The following is a 16,027-nucleotide window of genomic DNA, read 5'->3' on the forward strand; positions in this document are numbered from 1 at the left end:
TGATGGGCTGAATGGCCTGTTCTCGTCATTATGTTATGTTATGTAAGTAAGTCTTCAGGTCCTCGTATCCTGTGAGTGAATAGTACAGAAACATTGAGAAGGGATAAGAGATTGGCTGTGTCGAGCAGCCATGGGAGTCCATAGTACACTGTGCACTTAAACTGTGTGAAATGCAATACCAATATTCTAGTCCCTGGAGGGAAGGGGTTGGGCATCATACGTAATATATCACACAGGAGACAGAATTGATCCTTCATTGAAGTCTTATGGCGAATGCAAATGTGGCATGTATATATGGCCATTAAAGTAATATTGGGCATTTGTTATATTGTGGCAATAATACAACATCTGGGGCACTGTTAAACTGTGAAACAAAAATATCCATACTTTATACCACCCACTTCCTCTTCAAGAAATTGGTCTGAGTAGTGAAATAATGCTATTAGGAGATATTTATTAATATTGGGGGAGTGAACTGGTGATGTACTTGGCAATGTCACAGAAAATCACTGTCAAGAATTGTATTTTAACTAGTTAAAATTCAATTCTTGATATCAAGAATTCTTATTTAACCCCTTCGCGCAAGCCCCCTAGTGGTCTGCATGCTGGCATGCCTAGATTGGTCAGCTCAGACATTCAGTGCTCCTACAGCCAAACTATGAGTTGAATACACAAGCTTTGTTTTGGCTTTATTAGTAGACGATTTAGGACAACTACAGGTATACCGAAGACGGAGTGGGCATTCATACATATATTCATTTACCACTAAAAATTTGTATTCCATCATAGCTACAAGATAAATCCAACAGTAGAACTAAGATATGCCATTACAGCAGGGAAAACACTTCTCACTGAATAACAAAATAAACAAGACAAATTTTCTAAAATTATGTCATGTCATTCTACTGTCAATATCTCGGACTAAATATGGCATAATTATACAACCTTACCATTGGTTTTACGCATAGAGATGTCCCTTTTGAGACTGAGTGGTCATTTATTGCCTTGGACAATCCGTTTATGAAATATACGCTCATTTGGGACGCCTGGGTACCTTCCAAAATAGCTGTGCGTAATACCACACATGATGTTTATGGTGTTTTGTGGTCATTTGTGGTCAAGGAGTTTGTGATCCAGGACATGTCTAGTTTAACCTGTTTCATATATGTGATCTCTCAGTATTTCATTGCAAACTTTTGCCTAGACAATTGCATTTGTGGCACTTTATTTCTTCCTAAATTATGAATATAAACAAATCTAAGTATTGTAAATGGTACAAATGTCTTGATTCATTTAAGCCATTTTTCAAGTCTCTGTGATGCTCACATCTGGAGTTATGAAGCTTAAAATAGTGTACCCCATAAATGGGCAAGGATTGGCCAGATTTGGCATGTGCACGAAGGGGTTAAAACACATCACTCCTTCATCTTTAGGAACAGTTGCCTGTTGATGGAAGTTGAGAGTCGGTGACTTTGGAAATGGTTGGACATGTCGTTTGGAATGAAACAACTTGAAATATTATAACTGTGTTTGGAAGTTTTTTTTACTAATGAGATGTGTTAACATTTAAAGATGTCAGTTTGCCTGACCATTGCATCCATGGATTCCGACACCTGTCCAAAGCCCGACTTCACCTGAGATGGAGCGGTACATCAATGTTGCTTTCCTGCCATGTGCAAGACGCATCTTATATACCGGCAGTGCTTTTACATGTACTTGCTGCCACTGTACTCATTTACAGTACATAGACCAGTCTTAGTAAATACCCCACTGAAATGAAAACATGCGGCGATGCAGAATTCAGCAGCACTGATGGTAATATGTGGCTTGCTTAATAAATGTGGCCCTTAGTGACTTCAGAAAGACAGGAGAATGGGGAGTCAACAGTAATGTTATGTGCCTGTCTCAGACTCTTCACTGATCCTAGTGAAATACTGTAGCACTGATGAGAAGATAGGGTTTGCTGTGAATAGAAGGAAACATTGAGCAAAAGCAGTGCTGCAGTGTGGTGCTGTGTTTTTACAGTTTCACTGCCCGAAAAGTGACTTTCTCCTGCTGGGGATGGGCGGTGTTGAGAGAGCATCACACTGGCCCTTTGATTCAATCTTGTCAATAATCTATGGATTAGTGTCCATTTGTTTATGCAGAAGTACATGGCATTTTTTAAAACTCAATTTGGAAACCCCTTGAGTCATTTATGTAAGGAGTACTTTCGTTAAGCCACATGCACGCCTTGGATGTCCTTGGCCATGAATCTCTTCTGCACTGCAGTCCACCAGGGGCCACAGAGGAGAACTAGTGATAGGCTACTCATAGGAGAGACACATCTCTCACTGACAATGAGTGGTCGCTTTTGGGCCCTGGGTGATTTGAACCTGCCCTATACTGGGTAGAAGCAGTCTCCTGGTAATGAAGTTAGTTAAAGATAGGCTCGTCTTCAACCTGTAAAGTTAAGGGGAGAAGGCCCAGCCTGCACTTCTGGTAAGAACCTTTACAGAGCTTTTTTAATGCTTTCAGTATTTATTTATTTTTTTTACAAAGGTTGCATGTCATTGTACAAGCAAGGAGTTGTAAATTATGATCTCTCCTTTGGGGATGTTTATGAGATTATTAAACATTTTGTCATCGTTTATTGGCAAAAGAAACGAGGGCTTCACTCAGATGAAGCACGTATTTTCCCAAAAGGCGTTCTTTATTGCTAATGGTTCCCTGTGATGGATGGAGGTTGTGATTTTTATTAGATTCAGATCTTCTTAAGTGCATCTTGAAAACATTTACCGTTTCTGATTTTTTGGAGGGCTGCCTCGAGCCCCTGTTTCTTCACTCTTTGAACTCTGCTTTGACCAAAAAAAATAAAATCCTAAAGTGCTTTTGGGATTGTTGAAATTACAGTAGGACATCAGGCTTTAGGGTCCTCAGGCTTTTTATTGAAAAAACGGACGTGTCTCCCTTTATTCCTTTATATCCCTGCCATTAACCTTGACAATTGATTGGAATTGATAAATCACAGTTTTTAAACTTCAGTGGTAAGATTACCAGTGCCAAATACTCTGGAAATAAAAAATTTACCAACTGCGAACAGGGAACAGGTCTTCCCAACATGCTACGTGAGTTCCTTCTGCAATTTCAATGGTAAAGCCTCTTTGTCGCATACTCTGTCATCTATGTACAGTACAGCGATGGCCTCACCCACTCAAAATGCTTTCATGTTACCTTAGCATGGCGTTTAGATCAATGGCCATTGATTTCCTTCTCCATCTCAGGGTCAGAGCATCCCCTCCCTCATCCACACTGCAGGAAAACGGCTTGCTTTCTGCCCAACATGGAGCTAACCAATCACAGCCAAAATTTACAGCCTCTCCTCCCTCTTATTTGATGAAAACACAATCAAGTCTCCCCCAGGCATATCTCCTTGTTATGACCGCATAAATCATCAGAGAGATGTGGCCGTCAAGAATCTGTGCTTCAGGAACCATTAAGAAGCTATCTCGCTGCACTGTTTATCTTCTGCTACCTAGGAAATAAACTCAGTGCATTGTGACATCGTCTGTGTGTCTAAGGTTTTTATACCCCCTTCCTAATCACAGAGTGCATTGTGACATCGTCTGTGTGTCTAAGGTTTTTATACTGCCTTCCTAAGCACAGAGTGCATTGTGACATCGTCTGTGTGTCTAAGGTTTTTATACCCCCTTCCTAAGCACAGTGCATTGTGACATCGTCTGTGTGTCTAAGGTTTTTATACCCCCTTCCTAAGCACAGAGTGCATTGTGACATCGTCTGTGTGTCTAAGGTTTTCATACCCCCTTCCTAAGCACAGAGTGCATTGTGACATCGTCTGTGTATCTAAGGTTTTTATACCCCCTTCCTAAGCACAGAGTGCATTGTGACATCGTCTGTGTGTCTGTTTTTATACCCCCTTCCTAAGCACAGAGTGCATTGTGACATCGTCTGTGTGTCTAAGGTTTTTATACCCCCTTCCTAAGCACAGAGTGCATTGTGACATCGTCTGTGTGTCTGTTTTTATACCCCCTTCCTAAGCACAGAGTGCATTGTGACATCGTCTGTGTGTCTAAGGTTTTTATACCTCCTTTCTAAGCACAGAGTGCATTGTGACATCGTCTGTGTATCTAAGGTTTTTATACCCCCTTCCTAAGCACAGAGTGCATTGTGACATCGTCTGTGTGTCTAAGGTTTTTATACCCCCTTCCTAAGCACAGAGTGCACTGTGACATCGTCTATGTGTCTAAGGTTTTTATACCTCCTTCCTAAGCACAGTGCATTGTGACATCGTCTGTGTGTCTAAGGTTTTTATACCCCCTTCCTAAGCACAGAGTGCATTGTGACATCGTCTGTGTGTCTGTTTTTATACCCACTTCCTAAGCACAGAGTGCATTGTGACATCGTCTGTGTGTCTAAGGTTTTTATACCCCCTTCCTAAGCACAGAGTGCACTGTGACATCGTCTGTGTGTCTAAGGTTTTTATACCCCCTTCCTAAGCACAGAGTGCATTGTGACATCGTCTGTGTGTCTAAGGTTTTTATACCCCCTTCCTAAGCACAGAGTGCATTGTGACATCGTCTGTGTATCTAAGGTTTTTATACCCCCTTCCTAAGCACAGAGTGCATTGTGACATCGTCTGTGTGTCTAAGGTTTTTATACCCCCTTCCTAAGCACAGAGTGCATTGTGACATCGTCTGTGTGCCTAAGGTTTTTATACCCCCTTCCTAAGCACAGAGTGCATTGTGACATCGTCTGTGTATCTAAGGTTTTTATACCCCCTTCCTAAGCACAGAGTGCATTGTGACATCGTCTGTGTATCTAAGGTTTTTATACGCCCTTCCTAAGCACAGAGTGCATTGTGACATCGTCTGTGTGTCTAAGGTTTTTATACCGCCTTCCTAACCTCCAAACCCGCTTCTCCCCTGTGATTGCAGCTGCTGCCCTGGGGAACCTGGTGTCGGACCTGGCCGGACTCGGGTAAGGGATCTCGCTCGGGTCAAACGGGGCCCCGCCCACAGCCCTGCACTCAACTCCCATCAGCGTGCGCCGATCGGGCATAAACCATTATGGGGGCCTCGTATTTCTCCACTGCGGCTACTTCACTGACAGCCCGCCTCTGGAAACCCCGGTCCTGTTAATCTTCACTAAGGCTCTCCGCGGACGAGCTTGATTGCAGGAATCATCGCTCCCCGATGAGACCTCTCTGACAATAAGGCCCTCGGCGCTGCTTTAGTACGAGGCACGCACCTGCAGCTGCATTGCAGTTGTAGGGGGAGGAGCTGGAGTTTGCTTGACTCATTGATGTTTTTATATAAAGTTTTATTATAGCAGAGAACCACTTTTTTATTTTGTGGCGTTTCAGCGTGACAGGGCGCCTGTCTGCTCTGCTTTAAAAAAAAAAAAAGAAATACAAGCGCAACATAATCACATTCAGATTTATATTAGGATATAAAGATATTGGACGTTACATAAATACAAAGGATCCCATTAGCATTCCATCACATTAGCCATGAATAAAATGTTAAGACTAGCATTTTAAGGTCAGCCCAAAGGTAATGGCCAACATTGATCTTTGATGTTCTTTTTTTACACACGCGACAGGGAATTCGTTCTCGAACAAGAGACAGAACATTTGTTCTGGCGAACTGAATAAGGTCCCAGGGACATTATTAATGCTGTTACTTTGTTACTTTTTCTGGGTCATTGACCTCCCGAACCGGACTGCGGGGCGAGTGTTTGTCTCTTCTGGAGGCACCTGTTTTGGCGGCTGGTCTCTTTGACCATGACAGTAAGACTGATGCCTATTGGCAGCCCCTGTTTCTGGGCTCCCGATGCCCTCTGCCATGCTCCCTCCAGGCCTCATACCCATCCATCACTGAGGCAGCAGTGGCTGCTTACCCAGATTAGAGCCGTTTCATTCACCGAGAGGCTTTTCCACTGAGTGATAAAACAGACTTCAGGGACTGTAGTATTTCTATGCTTGGCAGTTTACAGGTATTTATTTACTGTTATCAATAACCATACCATGACACAATAGCTCCATAACACAGCCCTACATTTTACTACAAAAACATCACAGAAACAGCCGTGCATGTTCCTGAAAAAACAACACGATACTGGTTAGTGCATGAAAAGCACTGCTTATTTAGTTAACAGACACAATACATACCATTCATTTTTTATATTTATCTATTGTTATGGTCTGATAAGTCAAATTAAGTAACTCACCAAAACCCACAGCCTTCTGTTCATGTGCCCCAAGCCATTGCTGCAATGTCAAATAATTATCCTGAATTCTTTTATCCTTTTGAAATTAATAAAATGCTTGCAGATTATTCACATTGTTCACCAGTATTCAGAACGAAAGTCTTCCATCTGCATGTTTTGTAACAAAAACTGCGGGAATATTTTACCTTCAAAAGTATTTCAAATGCATATTTTACCCAGATCGGCTTCTGCTGAATGGTAGATAGAGTCAAAGTGAGCAGTGTTTACAATGTGTGGTGTTGGGTTTTGTAGTTTTTCAGCCAGCTGTGTGAAGTCTGTGTGATGCGTGACCCCAGAGTGCGTATGTGACGGAGCATGCTGTTTGCTGGTGTCCCCAGCCTTGCAGGGTACGTGGAGGCGCTAGCCTGCAGGCTGGGCATGCAGATCCCCGACCTCACCCCCAAACAGGCGGACATGTGGCAGACCCGGGTCAGCTCCCACACCGTAAGTGTTTTGGCTCCGCCCCCCTTTCCCTGCAGAACCGCAGCATGTTCCAGCTCCGCCCACTCTCCCCAGCACATCCTAGATGTCTGCATCCTGACCCAAGCCCAATGGATACCGAGCCTATTTTTAGGCTTCTGACATCGGGTCTGATTAGGTATGGACCTGTTCTCACATAAGCGCGGCAACCCAGACGTTTGCAAATTGCAGTATAGCAATACTTCCACCAGATTTTAACAAGGATTGACAACAATGGTGCAAAGCTTCCAGTTTTTGTAGTGTACCGTTGTGCTTAACCAGCCAATTAAAACATCCGTATTTGAGGACTACAAAACTGTACACTAATATGCTAGTTGAGCACTACAAAACTGCACACTACAAAAGCTGAAAGCTTTGCACCATCTCAAAGATGCAAACGTACGCAAGTATCTTCACTAGCAGCTTTCCTGTGGGAATTGTGCTGTGTGGTGCTGTTGGCTTGTTATTTCAGTAGTCAGGCTCTGTCAGGTTTGGGCTTCAACTTGACTAGAGCTTGCCAGGCTGGTTCAGTTCAGGCCGTGAAGTTGTTGGGCGTAGGCAGGCTCACGCCTCATTTCTAGCCTGATGCAGACCTCTAGCACATTTCTGACAAATCACCTAACATGGTTGAGCACAACAGCAGCTAACAATTGTCCTATCTAGCTTTTTGCCAAAAAATGTGTTGTTTTGTTATTGTAATATTTTGTTATTGTGTCACCCTGCAAAGGCGCTGTTCTAGTGTGTTGATGAACTTCATGGTCTGATACAGAGTCTGCAATGTGTCAGGGCTGACTATAATTGAAAATGGCACCACAGCGTAGCCAATTAAAACAATAAATAAAAAATAAATTAGTTGATCTGTGAGTGCTCTTTGCTGTCTCCTTGAAGTAGGGATGTTCCCATCAAACTCTGTATAGTCTTAGACATGTCTTAGTCAAATATAGGTCAGAGACAGTTTGCTCAGAAAGCTTAAAATACAGTGATTTCTGGCTGCAATTCATGACTCTTTGAGAAAAGCTTTTTGTTTTTCGTTTGTCTTCTGTTTGGAATTATACAATAAATTGATCTGTTGTGCGATGGTTTGTAGACAACATTCATGTTTATTACACCTTGATGGTCAAACTGGGATTTGTCCTGTCTGTCGTCAGTAGTGTAAGTGCTCGTTTAATGGCAATAATTTTAATAAGCCTAACAACTCAGATCTGTCCAAGGCAAATGAATGGAGCTACAGCTCAGCTTTCCTCAATTTCAACATATTCTCTCTCGTCCTCATTGCTCTATGTTGCATGAAGCGTTTGGTTTGTGTTTGAGTATGTATGAGAATGTTATGGGTGACTGGTTACTAACTTTGGCTCGCAGGTGGCTGATGCTGCTCAGAGGGTACTATACACCAAGACTACCAGATTTTATTCTGGCTAGCTATCTTATTTACAGCTTGGTTTTTCTCAATAACCTTTTCCCTCTTGTACTGTGATAAGGTTATTGAGAAAAGCCAAGCTGTAAATGAGCTAGCTAGCCAGAATAAAATCAGGTAGGCTTGCTGAAAATTAATTGGCCCCTGTGGCCTGTCTCTCCGTCTATCTATCTATACAAACTGCGATAACACCTGCTTGCCTTTTGGCTGTTCAGACTGTTGTCCCCTAAGACATTAATGAAATGCGACAAGATTGGTGTGATAAGACAAAAGACTAATGTAATCAATTTCTGATATGAATCCAATTGACAAACCACTCCATCATTAAGAACAATTTAACAGGAAATTGGAAGATCCCCTGACCTTTTCATGGCTTTTTCTGACCATTAATTGGGTTGTTCTTGGGGAAGAAATGTCCACCACAGATTATTTCCCTTCTGCTTCGGTTATATTTAGAATTATTACAAGATATTATTGCAAGATATTAACCTTTGTCAGAAATTCTTCAGTAACTTCCCGTGTGTAAAAACTCATACTGTACCATTTCACTGTCAGGAAAGTATATTTGTACATATAATACCAATTATGAATGAAATAACAAAAGGAGAACAGTTTCCTCCAGGCACATTGATTGTTTCAGAAAGACATATTCCTGAATCTGGATGAATATTACAAAGTGGATGTTGATATCAGTTTACCCTTTTAATGTAAAATACATGTTGTCTGTATTCATAAAGCAGTCTGCATTTCCTGATGCTGCACCTTTGTTCTTATTCATTCCCCTAATACAATTGCGCAGTACAGTGTTCCTTAAGCCATTATAGTGAGGGATATCATTTCCTTATGAGTCGTGCATGTTCAGTGCTCCATAATCCAATTGCTCTCCCAAGTATTGATTTTTTCCTGGTTCCTCATTTATACTTATTTGTCATGTGTTTGCTGGGGGCACTGATGGTTGCTTAGGTACTGTGAATGTACATTCATGGGGGAAGAAAACCTGTACTGTAATAATACCAGCAGAACTCCCAGAGAGATAAATACTAAATGGATGTGATTTGTTTTCATCTGTAACAAATCAAGCTTCATCTTAACATGAATCTGCCTGGGAGCAACTGTCTGACCACAATAGTTAATCGTTGTCCGACTATAGTTCTGACACAATCGTATAGACAAAACAACACAACTGAATTATCTACAACCATCAGAATATACAAGTAAACAGACAGGCAAGCATTAGGATTTACATACAGACAGAGATTGTAATTTACAGATAGGCAGACAGGCATTCATAAGGATTTACAAGAAGGCAATAAAACCTTATGTACAATACTGTAAACCTCAGAATAGACTGACATCCATAGCATAAGCAGATGAACTGTATGCATTAAGAGAGACAGTCAGGCTAATATGATTGGCTGTAGGTATAAGGAGACACAGGCAGCTGATGGCGTAGTGCAGATCTGTTATCTCACAAATAAAAAAAAACCTGAAATATAAAAGGAACCCCATAGACAAGTCCCCTTACCATTTTTTCTATCGTTTATGTACAGTTCTACACATATTACTGGGAGACCTTCCCAGCTTAGCTGACCTGTATTGGTGTTTTGAGGCTGTAAGACACTATAGGAGACCTAGTGCTGACAGCAGGGGAGGAGCTTGCTTGCAGGCTATGGATTTAATGCATTAGAGACGTTTCCAAGCTCCTCCAGGTAGTGGCCCTTGACGCCTTTCTGTATCCCTCAGGGAAAAGCCATCGGGGTTGGCATCGGATGCATTCTGGGAATGTTCCCGTTGCTCTTCTTCAAGGACGAAGATGAGAAGAAGCAAGCAGAAGGAAGTGAGCTGTCCACAGTCTCCAGCAGCAACTGAACCCCCCCCCCCCCCCCCTCCTCCCCCTGCACCCCGAGTATTTACACCCGGACTTCCGTTCTAAGGAAACTGAAAGGACTTATGGACCACTGTACAACAAACTGTCCAACTGTCGCAATGTAACTTGTCTCTGTCACAACAGACCTAGGTAAACTGGTATAAATGACTAACACTAAAAGCATGACTCCCTGATTATACCAGTGTCTTATATTTCTTAAGTAATAATAACTGCAACATTTAAGCAGTACCAAAAAAAAAACAAAGAAAAACATGCGTTACTTTGGTTTTATTGTACCTGTCAATCACTCTAACTGCTTCTTTAAGTTTTTGCCTGGCTCTTGTACGCTTTAACTGGTGACGTCATGTACTCCTAGCTTAGGTAAACTTCTGAAATCCTCCGGATCTTTGACAAAATGCAGGGACCAGAGTTCTGTTGAATCATGTTTCTGCGACTGAATTACAAAGCTTGAGTTGATACTGTGGCTGGTAGGAGTTTATAATTTTCCCTACTTTATCACCAACTTATCATCTCAGTACACATCTCCTTTTTATTTTTCCCCCTTGGGCGCATGGTGTATGTACATTGCTTTTGATTAGTTTTTTTCTGGGTGGCCGTTCTGTCTTTTCTGTCTAACCAGATTTGACTGAAAACCACAGTGGACTGCAGTCTTGACCCCAAGCCACCAGAGGGCGGCGTGGACTCAGGTCCTGGAACAACCTAAAGGCAAAGATAGATCAGCTGGCTGTACGCACGTTATTGTCACACTATATTGTCTGAATTCCAGTGTCATTGTGCCTTAATGCAGGGGTGACCAGGTGTATTTATTAATTGTTAAAACATGAAGTCTTAACATGCTCCTTCATTTTTGTAATTGTTTGGCCACGCTGGTTTAACTCCTACCATAAACCAACGGTGAATGAGATCTGAAGTCCCATAAATGCCTCTCATCATAGTATAATCCTTTCATATAGGCACCTATAGCTTTGTGAAAAAAACATTTCAGAAGTGCTTCAGGAAATGTGTATACTCAGTTAACACAAACATTTCATTTCAGTCTGGAGGGGGAGGATTGGCATCCCGGTTGTGTTTTTCATTACATCATCACGTCATTATCCAACTATTATACATTAACAGGCTGACTCTGCCTAATTGTGCACTATACTGCAGTGTTACAGGATGCAGTACAAGTTTATTAAGCAATCATACACACGTTGTAGCCAGAAGTACTTCCGTTGTGTCATAGTATTGTGATGTCATTGTAGGCATAGCGGTTAACAGGAATATAATCTTGTGAGAGTTAATATTCTTGAAGCATAAAGTAGGAAAGGCATTTCTTGAGGTTTGTATTGCTTTTTTAACCAGTCTTTCTTTTGTTTTTGAAGTTATTATAAAAAATGTACTATATTCCTTTTTTAACCTTAGAGGTTAACTGAAGGCCAATTTAAGCAAAAAGAATAGTTTGTGACATTATGAAGAGAATGTTTTGTTATTCTTTTTCGTTATTTGTACAGCACACAGCCACAAACATGTCTGTTCTTATCTGGATCCTTGTCTATGCTACTGTCTGTGGTTCCATTTATAGGACTGAATTCAATCAGCCACTTACCCTATCTTTGACTGATGGAAGTGTACTTCAGACACAGAGCTTGATGAGTTTAGCTGTCACCAAAATGAACGAGGGAGAATAATGCTTTTCACATTGGGAAAAAGTAAGGAAAAGTGGTGATTGAATCAAGGCTATTGCAGAAAGTCTCTGTCGGGTAGTGGTTCCCAAAATGGGGAGCGTGACCCCCCTGGGAGGGCACAGAGAGACAACAACGGGGGTGCAGGGAGGGTTGAAGGAAAAAGGCACAGTGCTGGATGTGTGTAGGCGGGGACTTAAATACTGTCTTATTATCTACTGGGTTACCAACCTCAGCGAATCGATAGCCGGCTTCTCATTTACCACCTCCAGCTTATCAGCTGCTAGATTGGTTGCCAGCTTCGATTAGGATATACAGTGCGTGCTGCCAGTCTCTCAGTAGTCTTATCTCTGGCACTTACCCGGCACCATAGTACCGTTACCACAGGGGGGCCTGACCCAAGAAATTTGGGAACCACTGGTGTAGATGTTATTTGGGTGGGTGAGGGGGGCTTTCAGCACTTGAATGAAGTTTGTGTAAGGTTTGCGTAAATAGAAGCACGCAGTATACAATCTCTCTGTGATGAGCTTGACTCTAAGGCTGTTTTTAGTGCTGCAGTGTTTTTTTATGTCAGGAACGTAAAAAGGCAATGATCTGGGGCTGCTTTTGTAATGATACCAAACTGAAGGTGAGAGTATGTGGCATGCTGGTGATTTGTTTATTTATAACTCTGGTTGTACGGTCGTGGTGATTGTGCATACCCAAAGGACAATTTATCTGCCGAAATTAAGCACATTTTGTAGTAGAAAAAAAAACGTAGTAATGATTTGTTCTGTTTACATTGTGGTGCAGTTATCCCTGAAAACATTTAGCACACTTTTAGTATGCATGGTTAATGCCGAATACTTGTTGCACTGAATTAAATGTCTGCTCAGCTTTAATAGTTTTCTGGAAACTCATCGGAATAGACTACTGTAAGTGACAGTCTGAGTCTAAAACCTCCACTGCAAATCTTTATGGGAACAGAACTGATTTTAAAGGCATGCTCTTAATGTAATGATTTGGTATTTATATTTTTAAGGATGGTATTATAAGATTTTAAAAAAGATTTTTACTTTCAGTAAAGCACAGTAGATGAAACCTTTTCCCCAAGGCCTTCGCAATAATCTTTTGTTTTTTTCAATGCTTCATAAATATGTTGTATTCTGACAAATAGTTGCATTTTCATGAAGGAACAAACATTGTGCATTTACTGTATGCTTATAAGGATGTGTGGTGAAAATGTAAAACTGCACTTTCATTTGACCATTTTCTGTAATTGTAGCTTCACCATATCATTTGCTTTTGCTCTCTCTCTGGAGTGGATATTGCTTGCCTTATTTATGCATATCAGTTTATATGTTTGGAATATGTCAGGCTTAAAATATGTTTTAAACCTCCAAGATTTATATCCTCCAAGCCTGTTTCTGACATGATATTGAATCTTGCTGAATAAAACATCTCATCTTCATAGTTGAGTATGTATTTTATATGGCAAGCTGTTGCTGGCTGGTAACTAATTGTCCTGTCAGAAAATTCAAAATGTTTTGTTCAACCATTGAAATGTTAAATTAAATATTGATTATTTTGCTGTTAATTAAGTTCTACACAAGCATGCTTTTAAGATCGGATTTCTGTTACTTACCTAAGTATTTTTTTGATCAAAGTGCCCACAAGCACATTTCTGTTTTGTCTGTTGGTTTTAGTTAGTATGCAAGTCATATACAGCAGCCATTGAGATACTGCATGTTGTGTTCTGGCTTCAGCCCAACTAGATGTTTGTGTGTAAAAAGCCTTCTGACCAGCAGGGGGCAGCCTACAGCCTGCAAGCCTGCTGTATCTGGCCCATGACATTCCAAATAATTTTTAAAAAATACACTTATTAGGGCACCAAAAATGAAAACATACGCATTTTTCCATAGCTGTAAGTAATGATTTCAGAATACAGTGTAAAATGGAGTATTTGACTTGATGTATAATTTTGTTTTGTATTATTCTGAACATTGTATTTGCTATTTTCCGTGAACTTGTAGGTAGTAATTGCAGCCTGCTGAAAATGCAGCTCACCTGCAAGACTTGGTAGTCTAACCTTGGTTGACTTAACCTGTGATAATTAAAGATTCCAATGACAAAACCAAACCGATGCTGGTTACAGACCAGATAATGGTGAACTGCTTTAGATTTCTGCAGATTATGCACCATTCATTCATCTGAAAATGCATCAACATGTTATAATTTATGTATATTCTCTGTATATTTTTTTAAATTAAACCAATATACGTAATATATACTCAATAACCCAGTCACGACTCACCATTGTCATAATACAAATTGTATTGTTGGCATCTGTTTTACTACCCAATGGTTGCTTTTCACTGTTGTCTTTTCGTATTTCCCTTGAAAAGTAATTTTGTCTACACAGTTCTTTGAGGCCTGATATGGATTTTTATTTGGATGTACAGTACTGGCCAAAAGTATTAGGCCACCTGCGGTTTTAAAAAAAAGCTTTGGTAGAGAAGAATTCAGTTAATATATGTGCATTTGTTGAATAGCAAACCAATCCACAATTGTGTCCCCTAATTTCTACCTACAGGTTCAATTACAGAAAAAGATTTGTTTTACTTAAAAATAATCTTAGACATGACTTTCCTCAAAATAAGCTCATTTGGCTTAAATTACTATTTTAAAAATTATGGAAGTCTATGCAATCATTTTACAAAGTGGGAGGTGGAGGGGTAGTTAAATTGAGTGAAATATTATATACCTTAAGTTTTTTTAAAACCACAGGTAGCCTAATAACATTGGCTTGTAGTGTAAGTAAAATAGGCACTAAAGCTGAGAGAAATATGGCAAAGAAGAAGGTGTTAGGCTTACATGTGCAGGGCCAAGTAAACATATTGTGGCACGGTTATTCCCCACAAGAACATGCAAAGAAGCTTAAGATTTCCAGGTGCAGTGTTCAGTACACACTCAGAAGGGTCCAGCTGATGGGCAATAATGTTAACAGGAGAAGATTGGGAAGATCATAAGGCAGTAGACAAATATCTTGGTAGTGCCTCACTTGTTCTTCTTTGCCATATTTCTAGCACTTATAGTGTCTATTTTACTTGCACTACAGGCTAAAGAAATTAGGCTACCTGGGTTTTTTTTTAAAAAAGGTAAATAAGATTTCACTTTAATTACTCCTCCACATCCCTCCCATCCCTCCACCCTAACTTTGCAAAATGATTGGATAGACTTCCAATTTTTAATTTAATTGTAATTAAGCCAAAGGAGGCAATTTCTAGGAAAGTCATATAAGATTACTTTTATGTGAAACTCATGTTTGTGTTATTGTAGATACAAATTGAAAAAAAAGTTTGTAATTTGTTATTAAATAAATGCACATACATTAACTGAATTCTTCTCTACCTAAAGTTTATTTTTTAAGTATTGGTGGCCTGATACTTTGTGTAAAAGAAACTTTGTGCAGAAAGGAAGTCATGAATCTGAGGCTGACAGCTTAAATATCAGTCAGACTGTGTGTAAGGCTGTTTGAGTGTTGTATCTAGCTGAGGCAGTTACTTTTAGTGCAGGAGCAGAGCCCATGGGCCAGAACCACAGAAGTTCTGATTGGCTGAGAGCCCCTCAAGGGGCTTATAATTGGCCGACCATCAGGACTACAGGTTGTTTGGGAGGCTGTTAGCTTCACATTAGTGTCTCCTCTGGACACTCCTGCGCTTGCAATCTCAGTGAAAAGACGGTTGGCTGCCATCATGAATTTGCAGCCTCCTGAGTCAACACAGAATGTTGCAGGGCTACTACAAGCCTGCATTTAGAGGTGGCCCACTCCAGGTTTATGGGGGAAATGTGTGAGTAAAAACGAATGTTGTTATTTTTACAGTTTAAAAATATATATTTATTTAAAGTAAACCGCATCAAAAAACTGTGGTTCACAGCCCCATGGTCAGTCTCCCTCACATTAAATCGTTCTCATCATTGTGGCCCTTCTACACTTGTGGTCCATGGGGAATCCTGTTGGATGGGCAAAAATGAGTTGGGAGTTCTTCTTCATTGGAGTTCTTCTTGACTTGTCTTTGCTATGTGACTGATTAAACACCAGTAATTACTTTTTGTGTGTGGGATGCATTTTTAGCAGGAAGAAGGAGATTGATGAAACCCTTCCCCTTTTCTCTTTGTAATACACCCAAATCCATTAACATTTCTGCTGAGGTCATGTAATGCATATATTTTAAGTCTTTTCTATGTACCCCCCCCCCCCCCCCCCCCCCAACTTTCCACTGATAATTTTAGATGTCATTTGCACTTTCAGAGAACTTGAGTTGTTACTCAAAGACATGGTTCTGTTCTCCAAAT

General features: G+C 40.6%; 1 protein-coding gene across 2 annotated transcripts in view; it reads left to right on the plus strand.

Moving 5' to 3' along the window:
• The window catches only part of LOC118207955 (transmembrane protein 65-like), a 51,555-nt gene extending 35,959 nt beyond the window's left edge, over nt 1–15,596 (plus strand). For both annotated transcript variants that reach the window (XM_035382186.1, XM_035382181.1), the window contains exons 6-8: nt 4,935–4,977; nt 6,606–6,711; nt 9,884–15,596. In XM_035382186.1, the coding sequence (XP_035238077.1) occupies nt 4,935–4,977; nt 6,606–6,711; nt 9,884–10,009 (275 nt within the window). In that variant the 3' untranslated portion in view covers nt 10,010–15,596. The remainder of the gene's footprint in view (nt 1–4,934; nt 4,978–6,605; nt 6,712–9,883) is intronic.
• Nucleotides 15,597–16,027: the final 431 nt, after the last annotated feature.

The sequence above is a fragment of the Anguilla anguilla genome, chromosome 1, assembly GCF_013347855.1.
Source record: "Anguilla anguilla isolate fAngAng1 chromosome 1, fAngAng1.pri, whole genome shotgun sequence".
Lineage (NCBI taxonomy): Eukaryota > Metazoa > Chordata > Actinopteri > Anguilliformes > Anguillidae > Anguilla > Anguilla anguilla.